Raw genomic sequence first — 20,550 nt, 5'->3', positions numbered from 1 at the left:
AAATTCAGGATTAAATCTATTTATGTCAATAGATCTATATGGTGGGTTTGTGTGGGACCACTTGCAGATTTGTATATCCTGATGTAATAAAGAGTTTTGAAAACGTGCCTCGTTCTCTCCATAATTGCACTGTAAGACAGAAAATGGGTCCCCAGGTTGTGGATGGTAAGGTGTACAATATCTATCTATCTATATCTATCTATATCTATATATATATCTATATATATATATAGATATATATAAGAATCCATCACAAAATAATTAAGGTTGACAAAAACATCATGTAGAGATTGGGAAGATATTGTAGGTTAAGGCAGGTTCAGGGTCCCTAGACTGTTCCAGAAACCTGCCAGTGAGCGGCCTTTAAAAAAAAAAAAGAATAGAATAAAGGCAGCGTGGTGTGATAATGCCTGGCTTATGGTAACAAACAACAATATATTACATTTTAAGAAATCCTGCACAGTTTTCCAAAATATTCACCAATAATTTTGATGTTTTCTGATATTACCCTCTCCTGTAATGGTTGTACATTCTCAGTCATGTCCCGCCTCTTTGTCTGCGATTGGCCACAAGTATGTAGAGGGCGGGACTTACTTGTGAAAGGCTGGAAATATATCCAATTGAAACTTAGAACCAGGAACGTCGTCCGTTGATGACCAATGAATGCTCTCCGTGTTTGATCATGGGACTGGCTTAAGCCCTGCGTTGATACCCAGGCTGCCCTTTTCCCCATCGCCTTTACTCCAAGGGTAGGGGGTGTGCATAGGCAGAAATTAAACAACGCTTAAAACTTTCTTTAGTGAAAGTTCATACTCACACTTTTTTTTAAATCTTTTAAATATCTTTTCACTCGCTTATTGAGGCCGTTCCCCCCATTTTTGTGTTATATTAAAAGCAACGTAACTTCACCCAAGGTAAGTTAACCAACCTTCCTTCTATATCGTGTTTACTCACCATATGTATATGTGTTTAAAGTGTGACTGGGCATACACATCTGTAAAAGACGTCACTTTGTGGTAAGAAGAGCAGAAACTAGCGCTATGACCATTATAAACTGGTGTTAGCGTTAGCGGCTCTCCGTGAGCTAACGGCAGACGTTACGTGGTTGACGTCAGAGTAGTTTGTCAATAGGTCCCCTTCACTGTCACGAAGACAATGATACATATATATATATAACGTCCACTGTGCGGTGTCCTATAGTTTAAGCCGCAGTTTAAGGGTTTAAACTCTGTTCTCGCACTTATTAGTTGTCATCGGCTCAGCGTTAGCGCTGGTGCAGCGGAGACATGTCAGGACACAACTCCCCGTGACGCGCAAGGCCTGGTGCTTTGGATGGGAAGCTCAGTCATGTGCCCAAACTATCAAACATGTCTCTGAGACGGGTGGTTCTCGTGATAAAATTGTATTAATCGTGATAATAAACTATTTCAAATTGCTAGGGACTTAGTTTGGCTTGTCCCTGTTATGTAACGTTAAACATGTTTGAGGTTTTAGGTTACCACCCCCACCCTTTGCCTATTCCAGTTGAGTCCAGTTCAATGACAGCTGCTCGGGGATGGCTCGTTACTGGATAACTTACAAATTTGGAAACACCCATGTCTGTTACTCTTGAGCAATACATATCCCTAATCCAGACCTGTTATTAGTAAACTACCGTATTTTTATAGGTGTTTTTAACTGTTTCTCGCTGAAGTAGTGTTCTAAAATTGCCATCCTTTCCATTTAATATATCATTGTTTTATATATTTGTTCTCCTGTTTGGGCTATGGTATACATACTTTTCTTTTATGTTATTACCTCTTGGTTCACGGATGCAAATTAGTAACTTATTTGAATGTTAGAGCGGTGACCCAATATATGTACCTGCTTGGCTGTCGTATCCAGTGTTATTTTTTAGCCAGAGCGTATTATTAAAGCTTCCATGGGTATAAAGACACACTATGTAGTTGTGTGTGTGTAATGGCTAATAGGTAATCTGGTAATCATTTCCACTCTAATATATGTAGTTACAGCCATACCTATGGTTTTACATATTTCTATAGACATACACACAATCTCGTTACATTATCAGTACTGAGACATGGAGTCACAAATATTGTTCGAGTTGAATTTAGTCGGTGTCACTCAGCTCTATTTCCCTATCCGCACAGATGATCGACACAGTGACCGGACCTGGAGCACAGCCCTTTGCAGTTCAGCTGAAGGCCCTGACGGATCTAGAGGGCCGATACCAACCAAAGTTGAGCGGCTTGAGGCTCATCGAGAGCTCCCAGGACAATGGTCTCAGGATGACCAGCAGACTGAGGGAGCTGGAGGTGAAGGACCTGCTCTCTCTGACCAGGTTCTTTGGTTTCAGCTCCGAGACCTTCTCCCTGGCCATCAGCTTGCTGGATCGATTCCTCTCCGTGATGAAGGTTTGAAATACATCTATGCCTAAAATGTACATTTTGCTGGCTGTCTATAAATAGCAAAGGTCGTTTTATATTCTAAATTCCTTTCCCTGTCCTCCCCAGATTCAACCAAAGCACCTGTCCTGCGTGGGCCTGTCCTGCTTCTACATTGCCGTGAAGTCTGCAGAAGAGGAGAAGAACGTGCCTCTGGCCAACGAACTGATCCGCATCAGTCAGAATCGCTTTACAGTGTCTGACATGATGAGGATGGAGAAGATCATCATGGAGAAGCTCTACTGGAAGGTGAAGGCCCCCACAGCCCTCCGCTTTCTTCGCCTTTTTTACAGCCACATCCAGAAGCAGCTCGACGCTGAGAGGTAAGGACAGACGGTCACATCAACCTGCAGGGCTGGACCATGACTCAACACAATTATATTTACTCGACTAAAATGTGTCTTCTCATATTTGGCTTTAAAGAGAATAATAGGCAAACTGTTTTAAAGCCAACAGACACTGTCCTATGTGAAATCATGTAGATTTATAGACACGTGAAACGGACATGGTTCGAAAACAAATGTGAAAATCTGTTAAAAACATTATCAGTGACATTATGTTGTTCTTAAAATATTTAAATACATTTTGTATTTTTTTTCTGTTACTAAATGGTTGTGGACAGATTGATTGAGCTCTGCCTCCGATATAAGGTGCCATCTTGACACTAAAAGCCTTTTCTGTTTGCATTTTCATTTTCTGTTTTCACAGTCAAACGATACTGAGCCTTGAAAGACTGGAGGCTCAACTGAAAGCCTGTCACTGCTCATTTGTCTTCTCCAAGTTAAAGGTAGGCCAAAAGAACCTGCCCGTCAACATTTTAATGCTGGTTTATTTCCAGTTTGTATTAGACTATTTCATCATGTTTAAGTGGCTTGCAGCGGTTTCTCTTCGCTAACCATTTGACTTAGTTGTCTAGTGGTAGTACCAGCATAAAGTAGTCGAACTGTTTTGAGCATATTCCTTTTTTTTAACGGTCATGTTATCTCTGCCAGAAAAATATCTTAACCATATTTAAAGTTTGATTGCGATGAGGAACCTAAAATCTGTTTCTCTGCAGCCATCTCTGCTCGCTATGGCTCTCCTGTGTTATGAGGCCCAAGAAGAACATGACCCTGAGTACACTGACAAAATAGCAGAGGCCCTGAAAGGTCTGCAGCAGCAGCTGAATGTAAGTAACTGTTCCTATCATTTGTGTAACTTTGTCTGGTCGAACTCTAAGATTGCTTAATGTTAGGATTAGTGGAAATTACGATACTATTAACAATTCCTTTTCCCTCCCACGTGTTGTTTCTTCTGTGCAGATCAGAGACGGGGACCTGGTTTGCGTGCGGGAGTTTGTTGGAAAATGCCTGGCTGAATACGCCACCACCAGGTGCTCCAGGCCCAACACTCAGAGGCTCCGCTGGACTATTTCGGGAAGAACTGCACGTCAGCTGAAGCCCAGCTACTACAAGATCACTCATCTTCCCACCATACCCGAGTCAGCTTGTTAATCCTGGGGTTACGAACAGGTGACCTTACATGCAGGGAAAAATTGCAACTGTCCCTGATTGTCTTTGTCCTCTTATTGGATGCAACTTTTGGGTGATTTTCTTGCAGTGTGGTTACCCACGTACAGCTCCAGTTATTTTCCTTACAGATTTCCATCGGTGATGATGGATATCTTTAAGGAACCCCCCCTCCCCCCCCAAAAGATCCTTCTGATTTACTTTGTTTACCATCATGCATTGATCAAACACACTCTTATCTGCTCTTATGACGAGGAGTAATACTTCGTTAGTAAGGTTTATTTATCACCATCCTGCTAAGTTTTACTTTCCTGGCTGAGTGGCTTGCACAAGTGTACAGTGTGATCTTGATAAAATCCGTATCATGGTGTTTGGTATTTCCTGGTACGGGTTGCTAGTTTTAAGCTAATAAGTATATAACCACCTAGGTCCTCAGTCCACTATGTGGAAGAGGAGGGAGAAGGATTTTGTGAAATACAAAAATGAAACCAAGAATTCGGGCCCAAAATCCTTAACTCTCACCCTAGGTTGCTCAACTGTCTTGATTGCACACTCCTACCCAAGGTGATGATTTTTTGTTTTTATTTTGATACGGCAATGGAGCTCATGTTTTCTCCAGTGAAGTGGGGCTGACGATCTGTCATGTATGGCTGACCATACTGTTTGAGCTGAAATGCCAGTGGTTACAGATGAGTTGTTTTCACCAATTCTTAATTTGTTTACACAGAGTGAAGTACTTACACGTAATAATTGAGTTTGGTTGTCAATTATAAAGCAAAAACAAACAATGTGCTTGTTGCAGTGGAAATGTGGATTGCAATTTGGTTTGCATTTTCTTTGTCAGTTTCCCTGTCTAGCAGAAGTTTCTTTTAGTGACAAAAATAAAACGTGTTCCCAAATTTAAAATGGCTAATCGAATACACCATCTCGTTAACCTATGTCCTTGTACCTTTCAATAAAACTTTATTGAAAAGCTATTGCTTGTGCATTCTTCTCATTATTTAAGAACAACACATCACACAGGCTTCCTACAACCAAATACAAAAGTTTCCATCAACTGTTGCTGTGCCTGTATAATGAGCCTCGCAACTTGCCAAATCGGGCTCAAACAAGCAGGATGAAAGGGCTGCTGTGAAAAGTTTCTCTTTGTCGAACAGTTAAGTCTTGTCGAGCGCCCGGCGCCCAGTATTTGAGTTCAGAAGGCAAAGCCCTTTGGACTTTTCATCATAGGCGCTCTGATCAATCCTCTGTTCTTCATCCAATGGATGTCCTCAGTAGTGATCATTAAACGGGCGTCATCTCCAGCAAGTTGCAGGTTTTCGGCATCGTGACTGTTCACTTCTGTAAACTGGAAAAGTCCGGACCACCACCAGCAAAATTCCCAGATATCTCTGCACCGCTGAAGTCAAATCCAGGATTCTAGCAAAGGGGAGTGCACTTGTTTCATGAGCAGTAGTTATGTTCAATGCTAGCAAACATTTTCATTAATTTTACAAATCCACACATAATTCGATAGATGTGATGGTCTAAGGATGAATTCATATCGGATTTCTCTCACCACCTGGAAAACACTGGTCAAGTGTAAATCAAAACACATCTGCTCCTGCTTTCCTTTTTTTTTTCTACTCGTTTTTTTACTTTTGTAGCAAAGTGATGTAATCCAGCTTCTACTTGGCAGTACCACTTTCTAATAAAGCACACTATCAGGCATTTATTACATGTAAATAATGGCTTTATTAATTATCAATAGAATACTTAATGAGAACAACTTTCTGGTTGTGGAAACTTCCTGACTGGTTAGACGGTTTAATCATTTATTTCTAGAAAAAAACATCTTATTAACACAGACAAAGTTTTATTATAATGTAAGAAGTCCATGAGCAGTTATAAATGCTGTATTCACATTTATAACTGTATATATTGAATATATTATTTAATGTATTATTACCAAACAGAAACAAGCCAAATAGATAGCCAGGTGTGCGTCTGATAACTTGTAATACAGTCTTGGCAACACACTCCATGACCCTTCAGTAAAAAACTAACCTCCCGCTGGAACCTCTCCAGTGTGAGCTTCCTCTGCATCTGGTCCTGGACCCAGGCATTCGCACAGTACTCTCCCTCCAGCAGGGAGGACCAGCAGTTCCCTGCCTCTCTCTTGGTCTTCATCAGAATGATCCGGATGAGACACTTGTCCTCTAAGCAGAAAAAGCAGAGAGATAAGGGTGACGTTGTCCACTAGAGTCTGTTCATCAGTGTGTTACTGAGAAGCAACTTACCTAGTGTCCATGTCGCCTCGTCAGACATGGTTGTGTCAAACAACTTTCCCTGACAGAATGTAAAAGAAGAGTTTGTGAAGTTAATACGAGTGTTCACCTTGCAGTCAAACTTTTCACAAGTGTTTTATTTCAGTACTGGTCACAAAATATGATGTACCAACATGAGTTGAGCTGAACTTTAAGCACTTCCTCTTCCATGAAGGATGATGATGTTTTAAAGTAAATATGGTGTATTGTCTCCACATTGTTAATCTGGTGAAGGAGACCAAGTAGGCCGAGATAAAGAAATGAAATCTTTAGAATTAAAATCACAAAATATGATCAACAAATATTTGAATATGTTTGAATTAGTTTGGATACGAGTATTGATCACCAGGGGGATATTCACGAGCATGTTGAGCAGAAGAATTGAGCCCCACCATGTCGAGCTGCAGCATGTAAGTGGTGTACTGTAATCTAATAATAATAATAATATGCAGGATATTCTGATAATACTTGACTTCAGTTACATTTTTAATGCATTTAAAACTGTGGTTGGTATTGCTACTTAAGTAAACGGTCTGAGTATTGGTTTAATGAATGCCCAGTAGGATGTAGGGTCTCTGATGTCTATCACACTTCCTGACTGGCATCCTGATGTTCCTGATTGGAGAGGCACCCGGTCCAGCGCTCCAATTCTGGAGAAGTTATATAGTTTTATATATATATATATACATACATACATACATATACACACACTCAGCCAGCTTGTCCGTCGAGGCAGCTGTGATTTAGTGTAAACAGCTTGCTACTGTGCCTCTCGATTAGATTGTGCTTGATGGATGTTCACTGTGCAGATGAGAGTCTGTCCACCGGCCATGGTCACAAACACCGATCACTGTTACTACCACTAGGGGCTGCAGAACTTTGTTGTGTATATTTGCAATTTATGTTTCAATGATTTAGTTTTTGATCAAACTTAATGACTGTGTACTTTTACTGATCCGACAATTGTAATGCAACTGTGTCCTTCCCTTCAGTGACCCAGCCTGGTGTTTGTTATTATTGTGCGTTTGATTCTTTGCATATATTGTGTTTATGTTTTTGTCGCTGTATTGTGTATGTCTTTGTTTACGGTGGCAAACCAAGTCCATCCTAGGTATGGTTTAGTTTATTGAAAGTATACATGCATATGGATAATCCGCTGTATGAATACACTAAAAGTGGGGATGCTGTTTAGAATGTTTGTTTTTTGGACAGGTTAAGTCAAATAGAGATTTTATTTCTATTCATTCTCTTTAGTCAGTATGTACTTGTAAAAGCTCTTGTTTATGAGTCTTCTTTATGTGATTTATGTCATTTCAGCAGCACCCACAGGCCCTTAGAGAGCTGTGTCATAACAGGCTCAAATCAACAAAAAGTCTGGTACTCACACATTCACTATATCATTTTAGAGATCTCAACAAGTTAAAACGCTGACTGGGAGTTTAACGTTACCTTGAACATTTCCTTCCCTTTGACTTGCAGTTCGATGTCTCTGGATCCCAAATGACACTTGACCTCCTTACCAGAGGTCCCGTGAGGCACATCGACTTCGATGAAAACCTCCTCCATGGTCTGGTACCAGGAGCCCCAGGGTGTCTTGCAGGGGACAACGCCGCTCCTCTCCTCGAAGTGCACCGACATGCTGCGGAAGAAGTAGTGCTCTCAGTTTGCTCCGCGGTTGATCTTCACCACTCTTTACTTTGCTTCACAGAGTTGTTGTTGTTGTTGTTGTCAACATCTCAAGTTAAGTGGTTTCAGTATTCAATAGTAAGCCTGTGTTGTGCCCCTATAGACTGTTTCCCGACACTTCTTCTTCTTCTTCTTCTTCTTCTTCTTCTTCTTCTCTCAGTGAGGATTTCAGTTCCGGTTGTGAACAACATTGTGGCCGCAGCGCCATCTGCTGTTTCATATAAAGAACTGCAGCGAGAAAAACTGAGATACATGTTTTAGACTTTTGTCAGTGTTTTTTTTTTCATTAAAGGAGTTGCATTTACTTGTCTTTCTTGATTTTGGTTTTAATTCATTTACTTTGGAGACCTTTAAATAAAACCAAGAGAATCCACAGTTGGTCTAAAAATGGAGTGGATTTACTAATCTGTTAATTAGATTACTGTTCTTGATTTAGTGTCTCCAGTGTGCTTATGCATACCATCCAGTACTTTAGCAACACAGACAAGGACTCTAGTTCTGTTTTTTACTCCGCTTTACACGCCTTTTTATTAAATATGAGTTGCTCCGAGAGTTGACTGTTTTGGTGACAAATGCTGCCCAGGATGGACATTCTGATATTGACTTTTGTTACTTTTGTCTGCTGGATAACGTAAGTCTTCCCTCTCTGTTTGATCATGGGTCAGGGTACAATGAGCATGCAAGTTTAACCTTTTTTTCCTCTGCAGTCTTGGTAGTGTACATGGAGCTGAGAAAATTTACTCGGACAACATAACTCTCATTTTGGATCGACTTTTGGATGGTTATGACAACAGGTTGCGACCTGGATCCGGAGGTAATTCAGACTTTAAATCCCAAAGCCTTGTTTCTAAAGACGTATATATTCATTGATAGATTAAGACGACTGTGCTAGACCACTCGTGTGCATCTTGTGTTATTGTGTACATTGTACAGTTGTTTATTACTTTTATAGGTGGTATTACAGAGGTGAAAACAGACATCTTTGTCACCAGCTTTGGACCGGTATCAGATGTTGACATGGTAAGTGTTGTAAGGAGATGTATATATGTGCTGACTCAGGGAGATAACAGCGCTTCAGTGGCCACGGAATTTCTGCCTTATGGGCAATCTGCCATGAGACATCTAATGAGCTTTAATCTATTTGACCAGCCCTATAACTCCATTATTGATGGCCTCTGAATCAATATGACAACACGTCAGACAGAGGAAAAGGCTGAATGGATTGATTAATGATTATCTGGGATGAGTGGCATCCATCATTGCCTCATCATCTCTCCGCACCTTCCACTGCAAGTTGAAATGTCTCCCCAGTATTATGTATACTGATGAATGTCAGGGACAAAGATTGACATTTAAAGCCTGAATTTAAAGTTATTTTTGTCTTACTCCTACTGACATGTTATGTTTATGCATCAGGAGTACACCATGGACATGTTCTTCCGTCAGATGTGGGTTGACGAGCGGCTAAAGTTTGAAGGCCCCTCCGAAATCCTGCGACTGAACAACCGCATGGTGGACAAGATCTGGACGCCAGACTCTTTTTTCCGAAACTCCAAGAGGTCCATTTCTCATAACATGACCACACCGAACAAACTCTTCCGCATCATGCAGAACGGGACTGTCCTCTACACCATGAGGTGATCCTACATTGAACACCTGTTGTTTAGTCGATGAGGTCTTTTGTGGACACAAGGTTTATAGGAAAAGATATTGGGTGTCTGTCTGCGTGTTCTTGTGCCGACAGACTGACAATCACTGCAGAATGTCCAATGAGGCTCATGAACTTCCCCATGGACGGCCACATCTGTCCTCTCAAGTTTGGAAGTTGTAAGTATAACAGATGCACTCGTAAACAGAAGGAGTAATAATGTCCAGATTCACGAATGTGTCAAACCTTTGACTTTGTGTTTTCTTCTAATTGCCGTCACATTTTTTTAGATGCCTACACAAGCAGTGAAATCCTTTTCACTTGGAGGAAGGGACCAATAGCATCCGTCGATTGTCCCGCTGAGTCCATGAGTCTTCTGCAGTATGACCTGGTGAAACAGACTGTGTCTACTGAGATATTCAAATCAAACACAGGTAACGCTCACTGTCAGCTCTTTCATAAGCGCACGATTGCAGTCCTACCCGCACGTTTTCATTTATTTCATGAGTGGATGAATCTGAGAGCAGAGAGAGGTCAGACTAGTTTCTTTAAACTCTGCACTAGTGTCCATTACCCACCCAGAGTAGAGCCGATATAAAAGCAAAGACTTCCTTCAGCAGTCATCTAGTGTAAGATGCTTCAGTGGTCAGGCCTAATGCGTACGGTGTGCCTTTAAAAAGAACTATGGATGGAAAGCCAAACGAATGCTCTGACAGTGAGAGGAGGAAGGATGGAGTAGTATGTCTCTCTCTGTGTGTGCGTGTGTGTGCGTGTGTGTGTGTGTGTGTGTGTGTGTGTGTGTGTGTGTGTGTGTGTGTGTGTGTGTGTTTGTGTGTTTGTGTGTGTGTGTGTGTGCATTTTCTCTTTTACTCACCAGAGTAGGAGAAGTGCTCCCCTGCTGTGAACCCAGCAGATTCCGGGAATAGAGAGGAAAAGGATGAGGCAGGCTCAAAAGACGTAGCAATGATACCCATTTAGAAAACACAGAGAGAGACAGAGAGAGAGAGAGAGAAATCTCCATTTGTGAGCGTGTGTGCAGCGTGTGTTTGGTCTGTGAATGTCTGCATGCATGTGTTCAGATGGAGCAGGGCAGATACACATAGTGACACTGCATGCTCTTCTCCTGCCCCCTTCCTCACGCGCTCCTTCCTCTTGACTTTATCCCATTTATAAATAAATGTATGCTGCTCCCTCCTCCTTCCCTCCTCCTTTTTCCCTCTCTTTCCTCCTCTTGTCTCTCGAATGCTGTCTTACAGTTAGCAGGTTATTCCAGCCTTAACAGCGCCAATAAATATATATGTTTCTCTCAGCAGCTACTCTGTTTCAAGGGCAGGCAAGGGCATCCGTTCTGTGCTACCCTGCTCGGTCCCTCTGGGTTGCTCTCTTCACACGTGCTCTTGATCTTGCAGGTCACTACTCTGTGATGGTGGTCCATTTCCACCTCCAAAGAAAGCTGGGATACTACCTCATTCAGACTTACATCCCTCTTATAATGGTTGTTGTGCTGTCACAAGTCTCTTTTTGGATCAACAAAGAGTCTGTTCCTGCACGCACAGTTGCTGGTACGCCCCTCTTCCCACCACTTATGTTTACTGTTGTCCTGTTTGATATTGTCATCCTTCCCCATGTGTGTTTCATAAATGCTTGTCTTCCTCCAGGCATCACCACAGTGCTGACCATGACCACCTTGAGCATCAGTGCCCGTGAGTCACTTCCCAAAGTAGCCTATGCCACCGCCATGGATTGGTTCATCGCTGTGTGTTTTGCCTTTGTGGCATCGGCTCTTGTCGAGTTTGCGGCGGTAAACTATTTCGCCACCCTCCAGGCCAACCGCCTGAAGAAGCAGAAAACTCGACAAGACAAGCTTGAGGTGTTGGCTACCGGCAGCGATGATGAGACCGCTTCGGTGAGAATCTACACATCTTTATGTTACTGTCATCATCAAAACGTTACTGTCATCATCAAAACGCACTTCAGTGGGCCAATTTTATATCAATGTTTGTGAAACCAGAATTAAAGTAAATTATAAAAGTAGTAAAATAGTAAATTAAGTAAAAGAGTGTTATTGATTAGGTTTGCATCTACAACATAATTTACATTGTTTCTCTATGCTGTGTCAATTCATATAAAACAATGTAAAATTGTAGAAAAGTGTTATTAAGATTTTAAAGCCCCTGAAAACATGGTCTTAAATCTTTACTATTAGTTTATACCATTAAGTATTCACAACTAAAGCAATTTGAGTCAACAAGTTGCGTTCAACAGTCAAAATCTCCACAAATTGCTCTCTTTGGACTGTATGGGTGTGGTTTGATCACATTCGACTGACATTAACATCAGGAATATGACATAAAAAAAGAAACTGTGATTACATTTAGATTCAAATGTGGAAAAACTGTGATTGATGCAGCGTCATGTTTATCCCACAAAGCCCTGCTCACCTCAAACTACTGATCCTGGCCTGTTTTGAGAGCTAATGGCTTTAGGATGAGTGCAGTACCACAATGCATTCACCAGATAGATACATAGACCGAGTCTTCACGTGGAAGGATGAGGATAACAAAATGTTCTTTCTTCTTCAGCTGCTGGTTCAGTGAGCTTTGGTCGTAAAGGGATCAGGCTTATATGTTGGAGTATCAGCTTTCATAATGACATGTTGTTTGGGCAGGTAGCATGAAGTAGCAAAACCATGAGCATCAATCGAGATACAGCGCAACGCGTCATGCTGTGAAAACCAGGACCACCGGAGGAAAACATGGCTGAAATGCCTGTCCTAGCTTTTATTTTTCAACTTGTCAAAGGATTTATTTGGCAGTAGGGGGGCGGTTGTTAACTAAAATTATCATGGTACAAGTTAGCAAGCTGTTAGAAACTACTGTTGGCTATGTGTTAGCCACCTAATGTAATTAACTCAGGCTCCTGCAAAAAATGAATACTGTAAAATGTTCTGATTCATCCACATTCCCCTGTATACGAGTTGCATACTGACAACAAGTTCTTGCTTGAATTACCGAAATACCATTAGGCTAAACCTGACATTTAGACAAAATGCTTGACGCACACATCAGTAAACCGAGGAGCCCACGGTCGTCATATTCTTCCTGCTTATAAAACATGTTGGTAGTGTAGATGTATATAAACAACTGGAGCATTTTTTAAGTATTTTGCTGTTGTTTGCTAGCAGACGCATGTGACAAGGAGGCACCTCCACACAATACAAAGCCAATGGAGAGAAGAATTATCTTCCCCTCAGGTGTGGGCGGGACTTAACACCCTCTCCCCATGTGCACGTGCACATTTAGCTTTGCCGTGTGCTCATTTATTTCCTCGGTGTTGGCTTTGTGTTCTGTTTGAATAAAAATAGTTATGGTTTAACCGTTGTATGGGTATGCAGGATGAATAAGTTGCTGACACTACATGTTTAACATGACCTTATCAGGTGTTTGTTGCGTAACGTTACCGGGGGCGGTCGGGTCCAAGATGTACTGCTAACGTACGCTAACAGAACGTTGGGGAACCGCTGTGTTTGTCAGGTGAACATGTGATATTTAACGTTAAGTAAAACAAAGACATAAAAACAAGATATTTAATATATTTTCAGTCTTAATGCTAAAGTTCACAAGCTGTCAAACAACATGTTTAGTGTACAGACAGCAGAATGGTATCAAGTTATCATATAATCCTCAGCAAGAAAGCAAATAAGCGCATCTCCTAAAATGCTGAACTAACTTATCTACTCACAATGGAAGAAAATTGATGTTAAAAGTGTATCTCTTATGCATACCATCCATATGCTGCATGTGTTACTATTAAAGCCTGATTGCCGACCATGAGAACTGATTTAAGTACAGCAGGTTTTGTTCTCAATCTTAGTATGAAAGCTACCAGTTCAGCAATAATCATATCACGTGATATCTCAAAAGCATTTACATAGCTAATAATGGTGAGTTGCGGTATGGGTCTGCTCACTGAGTTGATGATGCCTGTTTCATTCCCCTAATTCAGGGCACACCACACATTAAATAGTAATACGTGCTGTTGTAGTGCTCTCATCTAGAGCTATATGCTTTATGCTAATACAGTAAGCCACCACAGCGTCCTCCTGGGATCTGTCTCACGTGCAGGGCTCATGGTTAGATGTTTTAAAAATAGCCTCAGTGTGAGAACAGAGACTCACTCCAGCACTCCTCCCTGCATAATCTCTTAACCATCCTATGGGCATCCAGCAAACTACCTGCTGCGTTCTATAGAGATGTTGGCATGCCATTGAGAGAAAGCTCCCGTGGGAACCAACATAACTTCTAGCCTCATATACACGACTCCAGCATGTTAAAATCCCCATACATGTACTTGCTGGCTAGAAATTCCTAGTTTGTTTTTCTTTACACCACCAACCCCTTTTCTCTCACTGAGCAGAACACCCATACTAACTCCATCTCATCTCTACCCCCCCTCCTCCCCCTCCCCACTAGTCGGACGGCTGCCCTCAGGAAGGCTTGAAGAGGAGAAACCACTCTGTGTGTCGCAGTGAGCCAGGAGAAGCTCCGCCACTGCCGATTTTCCTCCAGCAGGGCTCAGCTTTTCCACAAATCCCGCAGCTGGCCGGCACTAGCCCCATCGACAAGTATGCCCGCATCCTCTTTCCCCTGGCCTTCGCCCTCTTCAACCTAGTCTACTGGTACATCTACTTGGCCAACGACAACATGGAGAGTGCCAGGTACATCAGCCAATCAGTCAATTAAATTAGCTTGGTACAGTTGCATCTGTCTTGGTGCTGCTAAGGGCCTCACGATAATCTATATTTTTCTTATTATCAACAAACCCAAATCCAATAATGAGTTGATTGTACTAACTGAAGTATTGTCTGTGTAGCCAACGCTTAATATAGTTTAGAAAAAGACATAAATGCGCCACACTGTTACACTGATACTAATATTCCTTTATTTATGACGACTATGAGCACTTTAGTTCATTTTTCACACACATACTGTACACTGTCCTGGTTCCATTAATACTCACTTGAGCACTAAATGTATATTAATCCACACCTAAAAATATAAACCAAAACAAATGTAAACAATTTCCTCCCATAAGAGTAACGTACTACAGTGTCAAGCTGTTTTATGATATTAGTTGGACTGGGATAACATACTATCATCAGCCCTATCCTATAACTGTTCTTCGGCTGTAGGAAAAGGAGATTGCATGAAGTTAGTCCCACCCATTTTGGCTTGTGACCCCCTATAACAAAGCAATATCTACCAGCAATCTCATATAAAGGTTTAATGTGTGAACCAGTTATGAAAGAGTGATGATTATCTCTTCTGAATCTGAATAATACTTGGAGAACTGAAGAGAGAAAAGTGTCTTGTATTTCACAGGAAAAGTAAGATTTGAGAAAAGACTAAAAAATAGCTATCTTTTTTGGGTAACAGAAACCTTTTCATTTATCTTTTTTGCCAATCATAAGATTTATGTTGTGACCCATTGGGGAGGTCCTAGCCCCATTATATTGAGCCACTGACATGAGTTTAACCTTTAGCCTTTTGAGTTTTGTGTGACAAGGCAGTAGATCCAGAAAGCCTTTCCTGCCAAATAGTAAAAATAGTAGAGACATACTTGAAGGTATCCAGCATTCTTGTAACCAATCAGTTGAAAAGGAACACAGAATCGGACAATGGACAAAAGATATTTATCCATATTTACTTTGTATTTCAAAGAATTACAAATCTGTCTCACTCTGATCTAATTATGATAGCTTCAGTAGAACAATAACTACCCACAGTTTTTGTCAAAGACTTTTATCCAGGCAGTAAAGACATCAATAATTTCTAATGCTGAAACAGCCCCCGGAGTTGTAGGGGGGAGAAAAAAAGAGAATGATGTTACGTCCCATCATTGCTGCATTGATGCCAGCACTGTGGCTTTTATCATCATAGATGTAAGATACAAAAGTTAATTTAAGAAGAAAAATATGCATCAAGCTCTCTCTTCTTTTATATAAGGTTCACCTGAGGGCTGGCAAAACCCCAGCTGTTTTAATGACAACAATGTTTCTCCATGCTCCCCATGGAGGTCTCGAAAGTAAAAAGAAACCCGAGCTTACTTTGTACACTAAGTACATGAAAAAGAGACTATTCACTTTCCCGCTTATAAGTGAGCCACTTATAGAACACAAAGCTCCATGTCCAAGAAAGAAAGCGAGGGATACAGTGCAAAAAGAGAGTGAGAGGGAGCGGGAGACGGTGGCGGGCGAGATGTGTTATGCAACACTGGGGAGTGCAAATCTGCTCATCATGCTTCTCATGTTCCTGTCAGATAATTTTTATGGTTGTTTTGTTTATAACGTTCTGCAGAATAATGAGAGAGAGAGAAGATGGAGAGCACGAGAACAGCTGCATCACATCTATTCCTTTCACATATTTTCGCCACGTGCCTCGTTCGGTACTTTTGAAGAAGGCTCTGAGAGGACAGGGAGCACTGTAACAGTTTGGGCTGTGCTGTATACTGCAGCTAGAATGTCTCTGAATGTGGGAAGAGAGAGGTTTCTGTATTCTCCTCTTGTATTTAACGCTCTGTCGTATTCTGCTCTTGCAGGGACGTGGTTCTTAAAAACTAAGAGGACCTGGAAAAGGGCACGTGCAGCCGGAGAGACCTTCAGCATCCAGCCAGCATCACCTCTCTCTCTCTCTCTCTCTCTCTCTCTCTCTCTCTCTCTCTCTCTCTCTCTCTCTCTCTCTCTCTCTCTCTCTCTCTCTCTCGTGTGTGAACAAGCTTTCAGCAGTCAGTCTGCTCTCATCTGACAGAGGAAATGAATCAGAAACTCATTTATTCTCCTGCCGCACATCTACTCATTTCACAGGCTGTGACCACTGCCCACTTGTGTCCTGATCAGTAGCTGAAGAGCTGCCCTTCACGGGCCTCAATCACTTTAAAGCCTGCCACGTACACACAACAACATCTCGGGCCCTGGACCGAGACAGACGCCACACACATACAGCATGCATGACACTCAGACACACACTTAGAAACACATCAAAAAGAAGTGCATGATATAATCTATGATGGCTGTAACTGGTGGTGATGCAACAGTGAACCAATGCTTTCAGAAGCCTGCCCTCTACAGAAGCACAGCTCCCACTACAACAAGATCAAAGGCAATTTAGAGGAGGCTCGCATCCCTCCCTGCGGCTTTGAAAATGTACTCAAACCTGAGAAAATGAATTGTGGGATTGTGTTTTCCATCCCACCTTTCTGCTCTGGTGCTCTTGTGCTCCTTCTGCATTTGCAGATCTACTGCAGGTCCTCTGAAAACATTGCAGGGATGAGTAGGATGTAATACCCATGGGTGTTGATGACATTCATTTTCTATTTTTGTACGGATGCTGCATGATTGTTGAGCACAGATGTTTGCATAAAAAGTGTCAACCTGAAATGGGTGGAGTGTTATTCTATTTTCAACCATTTAATATGTCCCGTAACATAAAAGGTGAGCAAATAAACTTGATCTTAAGTTGACATTTTGACCGCTTTAACCCTTCAGTGCATCCCATTGTTTGACCTTGTCAGGATACCAACTCATCTGTCGAGTGATAAACATATAAGAATAAAACAATTCTGAAATGAACACTGCATGTCGTTCATTTCACTCCTGGCACAAATGCTTGCTTCTTCATTACGCACAACCACTTGTCCCTTTAATATTTTTCTCTGCAATGGAAACTGCTCATCCACCATCATCAGTCTCCACTCTTTGATCTTGGGCTGGCTGCACGCATGCGCCTCTCATTGGCTCCTCTGCGCTGTCTGGAGTAAGTTGGATGTGCGCTCTCCTCACTCGCATCCCGAAACCGCCTCAAAAACTGTTGCGATGGGGAGGATCAGGAAAAACCACTTTGGGATTTTTACTTTTTCTTTACTCGTGACTTTTGTCTGGGCTCAAAGGTAATCTCGTTTCCTATGTTTCGTACCCTGTCTTGGATGTAATGTAGCATCGATATAAGCGTGCATGGCGTGTGATATTAATAAGCTGTTTTGCATTACACCACCCTCTTTTCCCACAGCGCCAAGGATCTCAAAGATCCGAGCAATATGCCTCTGGTAAAGGAAACAGTGGACAGACTGATGAAAGGATACGACATTCGGTTGAGGCCAGATTTCGGAGGTAACGAGAAAATTGAAAACGGAATGTCATGTTTTCTCGCGCTCCTGACGTGCAATACATGTTTAATGAATCGCAAAATCTCCTTTAATTTACGTAATCATCCCTTCACAGGCAAATAGGCCTTTCCAATTATGCTATGAGAAACGATGTGCATATTTCATTTGATGGACGAGATCAGACTGGGCTTTTTTAACGTGATCGATCCCGCTCATTAATGTTTGATTATCCCACTAAAAAGATTAAATTACCGCGTTTAAGCGCATCTGCGTGTTAAACATAAGATTTTTTTTCTTCGCTCAGGCTGATGATGCACACGTCTCCTGTAGGTGGAGGAGAGCAGAGAGGAACCTGAGCACGCGTCACGAATTTGTTAAATTTACATGATGAGAGAATTATTCGCATGTCTTTTTTTATTAATGCCTCTATTCCTTCACAGGTGCGCCAGTGGCTGTGGGAATGAATATAGATATAGCCAGCATAGACATGGTCTCTGAAGTCAATATGGTAGGTGCATCTTCATGATTATTACCCCACTTAATGTTGCCAATTGCACTGCACGGTTGGAATACCCCTGAAGTGGGCTACTTATCACGGGTCTGTGTGTGTGTGATCGTGCGAGAGAGAAGCCGGGATAATGTGAGCCAGGCTGAGGCTTCTTGTGAATACATTTTTGACTCGGGTAAAAAAAGAAGCGTAAAGGCTTCCTTTGCCAAACACATCATCGCCATCCTCCTCTCAGTCTCCGCATTTGCAGCTCTGGTGTGTTGCTGCATTTGAATTCAAAACACACACTCACTGGCGCACTCGGACGCACAGCCCCGGCTGCGCGCGCGGAGCGCTGCATGTGTGTGTGTGCTCCTGACTGCTTCACATTGTCAAGCCTCGGTGGTGTAATTTTGTTGACACGGACTCCCCTCCTCCCCTCTCCATTCAGTTACCTACAAAATAATAATAATAAAAAACATCATCCTCTCCAAACTGCCATCATTTGGTGTTTTAGGGCTTTTAATTCTTTTAATTCGGGCGACCAATCACATCACCACCGTCTACGTAAATGATCTTCCTCCTTACTTGTCAGATGACGTAAGCAATTTGTTAATAATAAATGTCCGGTCACAGCATTGCAAAAAACAAAAACAAAAAAAACAATGTCTTGAGCTTTGGTGCACAAAGATGAACGTTATCTGCCACTTTGGAGAGAACAGGGGGGAAAGTTCAGCAGCCCATGCAAGAGCACCACCTATTGATCCGTGTGACAAACAGACAGACCGCAACCTGACGGCAATTTCAACTACTTCAGTGTAGCTCTGCTACATTACATATCTATTTCTAGTTGAGAACAACTGGTTTTGCTCGTGGGATTTTGGAATGCATTGAGATAAATATTAAGGGCAGTCTTTGCAGAGAATTCAGAGTGTAAGAAAAGATCATTTACAAAGCAGCCTCTCTATGGAGCAACATAATAGAGACGTTATATAAGAGCATGAAAAACAAGTTTGCCAGTAGGAATTGAAAGAGATGTGTTCTCTATTATTAAGTGAGCCATTTTTAAGTTTGATTTGGCAGCCTGTCAAATGTGTGTGGCCATTTTAGACGGCACTGAATGAGTTTTTAGCACATGAATAGTGAGTTTGCCCCGGATGAGGAAAAGCACTGAATATGGTCAGAGCTTTTCCTTTGATGGAAATGATTTATTTTGGTGGAGGATGCAGCCAGAACGGAAGTGCCTTGGGGGTCCAGGGAGATTTGAAATAGAAACCCCTCACTCGCTTTGGCTGCTCTCTTTCTCCCTCTCCCTCCTCCATCCTTCCCCTCCCACCACTTTGACTGGATCCCTGGCTGTGACTCTGGGCTCAGCAGCCATGTAATCCACCTCTGCCTTGCTCCAAAGGGTTATCTTACTTAAGAACTAGGCATCTATGCGAGCATTCATCTGGAAAAAAACACAGCTTCATACATCCGCGTGAGTGTGTAGCAAAGCACAAAACTGTGCTCAAACAGTGAATGGCGGCTGACGTCATGCAACTCCCTGTGGCTATGAGAGAGCGTTCATCTCGCTCGTTTCTCAGAAAAGCTCCCCCTGCCAGATCCGCACAGCATCCCTCTGACACTCCAGACAAATTTAGACAAAAAGTTAAAATACAAAACATCCAAGACCTCAGCGGTCTTGTGTTCCACACGTTGTCACCTTGTGAAAAATCCTTCCTGCGACTTACATAACAGGGTTCTCCTCCTCCTCCTCCTCCTCCTCCTCCTCCTCCTCCTCCTCCTTTCTTCAGCTCTCTTTGGTACAATAGAGGGTAACAGCAGCTGACGAGATTGATCTCAGAGAAATCAATAATATCACCCTGCACTGTGATCACAAGGATGGAGTTGGTGACCCGTGCTCAGTGCTGGGCTGCTTTGATCTTCCTCATCAGGGGTAGCCGCTTTTAAGATTAAAGTGCTGAGAGGGAAAACAACACGGAGAGGCGAGGATGAAACCGGTGGAGAACAGGGTGGGAGAGAGGTGAAGGTTACTGTGATCAGTTTCAACGTCTCCTCTACGGATATCCACGTCCTGGTGGAGGCCCAGGAAAAGTTATGTCAGACCCTGTGTTACCACAAGAGAGCTGCAGCCAGTGCTTCATTAACCCCTCAACATGTAGTGTACCCTTCTAAGTAAGTGGCTTTAAGGTTGGAAAAACATCTTATCGCACTGCCTGACTCGATCACAAATCGATTCTTTAGCAGCGTGTTCCAGCTCATGATTGAAGCTATATGACATTCAATCATCACATGGGTATTCTAGATC

General features: G+C 42.2%; 4 protein-coding genes across 4 annotated transcripts in view; 3 read left to right on the top strand and 1 right to left on the bottom strand.

Moving 5' to 3' along the window:
- The first annotated feature begins 734 nt into the window (after positions 1–734).
- Positions 735–4,929, top strand: ccng1 (cyclin G1). Its single transcript, XM_079228293.1, has 6 exons — positions 735–914; positions 2,151–2,414; positions 2,514–2,767; positions 3,153–3,231; positions 3,502–3,612; positions 3,746–4,929. Exons 2-6 carry the CDS (start codon positions 2,151–2,153, stop codon positions 3,935–3,937), a joined length of 900 nt encoding a protein of 299 aa, XP_079084419.1. The 5' UTR covers positions 735–914; the 3' UTR covers positions 3,938–4,929.
- On the bottom strand, positions 4,549–8,082 carry nudcd2 (NudC domain containing 2). Its single transcript, XM_079228294.1, has 4 exons — positions 7,708–8,082; positions 6,232–6,280; positions 5,999–6,150; positions 4,549–5,371 (listed from the first exon to the last, which is right to left on the bottom strand). Exons 1-4 carry the CDS (start codon positions 7,894–7,896, stop codon positions 5,288–5,290), a joined length of 474 nt encoding a protein of 157 aa, XP_079084420.1. The 5' UTR covers positions 7,897–8,082; the 3' UTR covers positions 4,549–5,287.
- A 434-nt stretch (positions 8,083–8,516) lies between these two features.
- gabra6a (gamma-aminobutyric acid type A receptor subunit alpha6a) lies at positions 8,517–16,211 on the top strand (the record flags this gene model as incomplete). Its single annotated transcript, XM_079228842.1, has 10 exons — positions 8,517–8,575; positions 8,652–8,758; positions 8,897–8,964; positions 9,361–9,581; positions 9,689–9,771; positions 9,883–10,026; positions 11,002–11,154; positions 11,251–11,498; positions 14,065–14,309; positions 16,190–16,211. 10 exons carry the CDS (start codon positions 8,517–8,519, stop codon positions 16,209–16,211), a joined length of 1,350 nt encoding a protein of 449 aa, XP_079084968.1.
- Positions 16,212–17,456: 1,245 nt separating this feature from the next.
- Positions 17,457–20,550, top strand: part of gabrb2a (gamma-aminobutyric acid type A receptor subunit beta2a) — a gene marked incomplete at its 3' end in the record, with an annotated part of 31,475 nt that continues 28,381 nt past the window's right edge. The window contains exons 1-3 of the mRNA XM_079228280.1: positions 17,457–17,536; positions 17,656–17,756; positions 18,193–18,260. Of these exons, the coding sequence (XP_079084406.1) occupies positions 17,463–17,536; positions 17,656–17,756; positions 18,193–18,260 (243 nt within the window). The 5' untranslated portion in view covers positions 17,457–17,462. The remainder of the gene's footprint in view (positions 17,537–17,655; positions 17,757–18,192; positions 18,261–20,550) is intronic.

The sequence above is a fragment of the Taurulus bubalis genome (assembly GCF_910589615.1).
Source record: "Taurulus bubalis genome assembly, chromosome: 13".
Taxonomy (NCBI): Eukaryota; Metazoa; Chordata; class Actinopteri; order Perciformes; family Cottidae; genus Taurulus; species Taurulus bubalis.
This window is presented reverse-complemented; position numbering and strand designations above follow the sequence as displayed.